Source organism: Ictalurus furcatus, chromosome 20 (genome assembly GCF_023375685.1).
Source record: "Ictalurus furcatus strain D&B chromosome 20, Billie_1.0, whole genome shotgun sequence".
Taxonomy (NCBI): Eukaryota; Metazoa; Chordata; class Actinopteri; order Siluriformes; family Ictaluridae; genus Ictalurus; species Ictalurus furcatus.
Genome location: NC_071274.1, coordinates 16773873 through 16779872, shown reverse-complemented (window position 1 = coordinate 16779872; position 6000 = coordinate 16773873). Strand labels below are relative to the sequence as shown.

General features: G+C 41.0%; 1 protein-coding gene across 1 annotated transcript in view; it reads right to left on the bottom strand.

Moving 5' to 3' along the window:
* Positions 1 to 793: 793 nt before the first annotated feature.
* LOC128624160 (potassium/sodium hyperpolarization-activated cyclic nucleotide-gated channel 2-like) overlaps positions 794 to 6000 on the bottom strand; it is a 69590-nt gene continuing 64383 nt past the window's right edge. Inside the window, exons 7-8 of the mRNA XM_053651561.1 lie at positions 4005 to 4169; positions 794 to 3615 (exon numbers count right to left, since the gene is read on the bottom strand). Coding sequence (XP_053507536.1) covers positions 2693 to 3615; positions 4005 to 4169 — 1088 coding nt within the window. The 3' untranslated portion in view covers positions 794 to 2692. The remainder of the gene's footprint in view (positions 3616 to 4004; positions 4170 to 6000) is intronic.

The window sequence follows — 6000 nt, the reverse complement described above, 5'->3', positions numbered from 1 at the left end:
ATGATTACAAAAATAAAGAGTTTCAGTCATTTGCAGTAAAACCACAGCAATACATATAACAGATATGCATTCAATTCATTCAGCTCACTCAGAATACATTTGTTATTATGTTGGGGACTTACGGTGTACACTTAAAATGGGATCAACAAATAAAGTATTCGCTAATCTTGGAAAATGAGAATTGCAGCAAAAAAACAACAACAACAACAAAAAAAAACAACTTCTGGCATTCAGAAAAAATGGCAGTACAGGAAGAATCATTTGAGCGTAATTAAAGATACATACACTGCAAATCAGGTTTCTAAGGATTCATTCGATCAAGTATCCCATTACTGCTAGAAAATGGCAATGTCAGTTCAGGAGGACTCAAAATAAAAAATCTTTCAGTCAGTCATATTGACTCAAATTGCACCATCCTTCATTTTAATAGCTGATCCTAAAGCTAGTGGTGAAAGACTACGACTCAGTCTACAATAATGATAATAAAGATATGGGACTGAGCATGAATGGGAGTTATCTCATGGAGCACAAATGCTCATGCCGCTATTTTACCGCACTGATAAAACTGCATCCGCTTCAGCAAATCGTCAAACCGCCCAAAATCACCTCATTGTGGCTATTACGAATATGGTGATATGCCACCATATTCTGTCTCTAGAGGGCGCCCATGGGGATATTGGGATATTGTGTATGCTTTTTTTGTATGCTTGTTTGTTTTCACTTCACCAACCCCCCCCTCCCCCCCCGCCCCGCCCCCCATTGTTTTATGTCTAACATCCAGCTTCTAGCAAGTAATGGCAGAAGTAACACAAACGGTTCCTTTGTAATGAAGTATTAATGAGCTAATTAGCTTAATTAACAATTGACCATCACAATAAACACTCAGCAAATGCGCACGTTTTCCATTTTGCATTAGTCGATATGATTCTATTTACATGGCAGTAAACGCCAGTCGGCATACATTCAAGAACAAATACGCACCATTGGCCATCTGAGTTCAGCTTTCTTTTTTGTCAGTATTAAGTAAACTCACTTTACTAATCAGACTCATTTACAGCTGATGTACAAGGTCATATTTACAATCCAAGTGAAGAAAATGCAGCGCTTAACTAATAACTACGAACAGTTTAGCTAATATATTTTTCAATCAAGATGATCATCTTGTTTTGACCAATGACCAAGCAAAAGATTTGTTCGATTCGTTTAACGATCCCTTTAAAAATGCTCACACATCAGCATCTCCGTTAATAATTTCTTGGAAGGTTTTGGTAAAGTGCAGAATATTGCCAATACTAGTTAAGTTGAACAAATAATGCTTTTTTCAAGTTAATATAGTAAATTGCTGCAGTTTTTTTCTCACAAGATAAAATTATTTGAATTTTTCAGGTAAGTCATGCTGGTTTAAAATGTAAAACGGAACCATGTTCAACTGGTTCAATCTATATTTCACTGAATTATTGTAGCACTTTATTACCACAAATTCAACTACTAGTATCGGCTTAAAACAGCTTTTCTGGGTAATGTCAATTCTGAATTGTACCATGCAAAGAAAACTATAATTCCGGAATTTAATATTTATGATATAAGCTAAATTCTAAATACGTTTTACATAAACATTTCCTTGCTCATTTCACTTTATTACCCTCCATTACCTACAGCCATAAAATATCTTTTAAATACACCCAAATAAAGCATTCACACAGCAAAACTAAATTGCAGGGTATTGCAAAATCAGTATCATATTGCATTTTGCCTCACAGTTCAGATATAGATTCTTTTGGTTATCCATTCCTAGTCACTCCTGTTTTGGTATCTCCCAATAGAGAGTCAGTGATGTTCATCAATAAGAACTCTCAGTGCAAGCTAGACGCTCTGGGGTATTGCCTTTACCATTACAAACACATCTGTCAAAATGCCCAGCAAAATAAACACTCTCTTGAGAAAACAGGTCAATAAATAAATGACGGAATTATGCTCTACCCCTCTACCCCCCCACCCCCCTTCACTCCCACATAGACTCACAATTACCATGGACTGTATATGGCTTCTAAACTTGGAATAAAGGCAGTTAAATAAATGGCATATCTTTTGAATTGTTTTTCTCATTTGACACGGACATGACCAAACTCAACCAAGCTCAACTTTGGTTTTTAAGTTGATACAATGAAGATATTTTCTTTCATTTTTTTAAAATGTATCATATTTACATATCAATATAAGATCGACCAGCGGTCTGTAACACTATTTTCATTGATATTTTACAAGAATATGAAGAACAGCTAGTTATTTTTGCTACAATTATACAGAACAAATGACACTCAAAAACACTTTGCAAAGCTTAAAATTTTATCATTGTCATGTGATACAAGTCCCTGATTTTCTTTACGTCCCAGCTCAGGCCAGATTGCATTGTATGGACTCTACAGAATACAACAGAAATTTTCTCTTTCCATGTACTTCTTCATAACAAAGACAGCAAAGGGCAAATTGGTAGCTGAACAAGAAGGGAGTAACTACATGAGTGGGCCAGCTAGGAAAATCCCACTTCTTCAACCTACTTACAGTGGTGCACCTATTAGTGACAGACTGATCTGATTGCTCCCCCTACACAATACACATTCTGCTTCCTTTGGATACAGAAAACCTCAGGATACACAATAGTGCCACCATGTCAGCATACACCAGAGTTTGGTCAGAGGTTCGAGGACAGCCTGGATCTGATAGTGGAGTCCGTCTCAGGAAGGCTAACTATAGAATCTTTCTTGTGCACTATTGGCTCGAGATAGCTTGGCCCTGCTCCGCCAACAGGGGGCGGTGTGGAGGGTGATATCTGGTGAGGCTGTACAATTCTATGAGGTACAGAGCTTCTGATTCCAGAGGGCCCAGGTATTGCAGGGTGAGGGGCATGCTGTGGCCCAATGGACGTGGAGGAGACGTGGGCTGAGGGTGGTGGGCTGGTACCCACACCTGTCACTCCATCCTGGGGCAAAGAAGGCTGGGAAGTAGACAATGAACGGGCATCTTGACTCAGGCTCTCTGCATGCTGCAGGGAGTGGGCACCCTTGCGCGTTGGACTGGGCACATGCTGTTGGACAAGAGACAGCTGAGATCCTGTACGCCCACCCATGGGGCTGCAGCCATACTGGAATGTCCTTGAGCACGTTGGTGCCAAGGGGCTCTGCACAGGTGGACTGGATGTGGCAGCAGAAGCACACGCACCCCCTGGCATTGGCCCTGGTGGCTGTGGCTGCATGGGAGAGACAGATGCAGGGCTGGAAATGTTCTGGATTACCTGGAAGCGCCGGACCATGCGGGGAGATTGAAGAGTGCCTGTGCCCACCAGAGGATTCACCATCTGTGGGCAGAAGCTCATGGCTACAGCCTGCTGTAGGGTGGCGATGGCTGAGGTGCCCTGTGACTGGCCCGGTGGGGCAAATATGCCACCAGGGACTGCGGCCGTCATAGACATGGCACGTGGACGCTGAAAGTCCACCAGTTTGACCATCTCTCGGTCGTACTTCACAATCTCCTGGATCATTTCATTCTCTCTGTTGTTGAAGGCACCGGAGTTGAGGTCATGCTGCACTTTGTGCATCAAGATGGAGTTCTTCTTACCTGGTAGGGAATGGATAGAAGATGGTAATTTACTTACAAAGAAGGTTGCCATGGCACATTTGCACTTCTTTTATAATAATAGTAATTAATCAAAGTTCTAGAAAATACTTGCACAGCATTTTAAAGCATTTAAAAAATGCTTTTTCCTAAGGTAATTGCATGACTCAGCTGAACTACTGAGACTGGGGAAATATTAGTTTTTTGCACCCTGCCTGTGGTACTAGTAAAACAAAAGACAAATTTTGCTTTCATTGTCACTGACTTTTTCTCTGAGCAGTAGACACACCTTCAGCACTCACCTTCAACATCTTAGAGAAACAAGTGACTATACTACTGTTTTGTTTTTTTTATGTTGTGTGCACATTAATAGGAGAGTACAAAACTCTCACCTAGACGATCGAGTCTGTCAATGGCTACAGTCTCGAAAGCTCTTCTCATCATAGGGTACTCCTCCAGAACCTCATTGAAGTTGTCCACGGAGAGTGAGTAAAGACGGCAGTATGTCTCCGCCTGAACACTCGCTGTCCGGCGCCCTCGTGTTAGCAAACAGATTTCTGAGAGAAAATCAAACCACAAACACACAAAGCAACTCGATTGCATCTGCTATTTTGCATAGTTAAACATAAGACATGTTCTTTTCCATTAATAGATGTTAACAGCCTCAAGCCTAAGACAGAAAAACTGTGAGATATAACAGATATGGAAAGTTTTGAGAACATAGAAAAAAGACACAGAAGTTGAGGCAAAGTCAGATGTTCGAATTGATGTCTGTGGCTGCAATTCAGTTTTATGAGCTCATTTAAGTTTGACCAATATGTATCATGTAATGACAATAGATTAGTTTTATATGGTGATTGGAATGATCAGAAGACTTTCTTCACTCATTATCTCTAACTACACAGTAAAGTGAAGTGTAATGTCCACAGACAGGGGCTGCTGGTATACGTTGGCTAGCAGGGCTAAGTCCCCTGTCTTTCCAAAATAAACAGACATCAATATAAGGTTTAATTTGTACCATCCACATCAGATTATTTGCAAGTACTGTACAAGCAATATAAATACAAACCCCGCAGAACAGATTATCAACCAATTGACAGCCAGCAAGTACAAGAGAAAGCAGCAATTGGCCTATCATCTGGAGGTTATGAGTTCCAATCCCAACGAAACCATAGCCATCCGTGGCCAGGAGCCAAGGAAGCAAAACTGGCCCTTCTCCCAGGGTGGGAAGGATGGCATACTTTTTCTCCCCTAGAAAACACAGTGGCACTAGCCAATTGTGGACATTTGTGAGCTCATGTATGTGGAAGAGGGCAAACAGCACTTTCCTCTGAGTGTGTTACCCTGCCCTGTGACACAGCATGAACAGCAATTCATAAAGAAGAGAAAGTGTTAGCTTTCACCTTCCACAGTTGGAACACTATTGAATTATAGTGAATAGTTGGTTGGTAGGTGGGAATGGCAGGTGACCAAAATTTGGGGGTGGATAAAAAAATAAAATCATTCCTTCGATTAGTTTCAATTCTGAAAAAAGTTGGGACAGTATGGAAAATGCAAATAAAAAAATTAAAAATTTGAAAATTCAATTCACCCTGTACTATATTGAAAACATATTATTTGACTACATATTTTAATGCTTTTAGAAGGACTGCTAAAAACATTAGTTACAAAGTTGTGCAGTTCTCCTTTCCTTGGTGAGTGATGAAAATGTTCTAGCACACCTTGTTGACATTATAAACTCTGGCCACTGTATTAACATTGCCTGCCATCAATCAGTTCTGGATCAGCATATGCAAATTCCAATATCCTCTTTCCAGGAGGCTGAAGTTAATTATAGACAGTGGTGTCACTCCACAGCCACTCACTCACTGCTGAGTCTCATTCATCAAGTCAAGAGGCAGTATTCGAAAGCACGCACACACAAATGAATGCACAAACACAAGAACGCATGCACGGGCATGCACAAATACACACAGGCACATATGCACACACACACACACACACACACACACACACACACACACACAGAAACAGCTCGACTTGCATCCAATCTCTATCTCAGCTCTGTTTTGTGAAGCCCCCAGAGGCTGGCACAGTGCATTGAAAAGGAACCAAAAACCATGCTGCTGTTGCTACTGATATTTCTTTTATGATTGTGTTCAATATCTGTCCCACTGAACACCCCAGGGAAGGACCATCTGAAAAACCCTTTTAACTCAGGCTACAGAAGGCATCTGTTTTAGTCGCAACCTTTCCAAGGTCACTCGGGGGAAAATCTCCCGGTCCTCCCTGCTCACTGCGGCTCAGGAGCGCTGAGTCATCAGGATTTTAAAGGCACACAAGGATAATCTTTCACGTCTACTAAAATTGATAAAAAATCTGCACAGA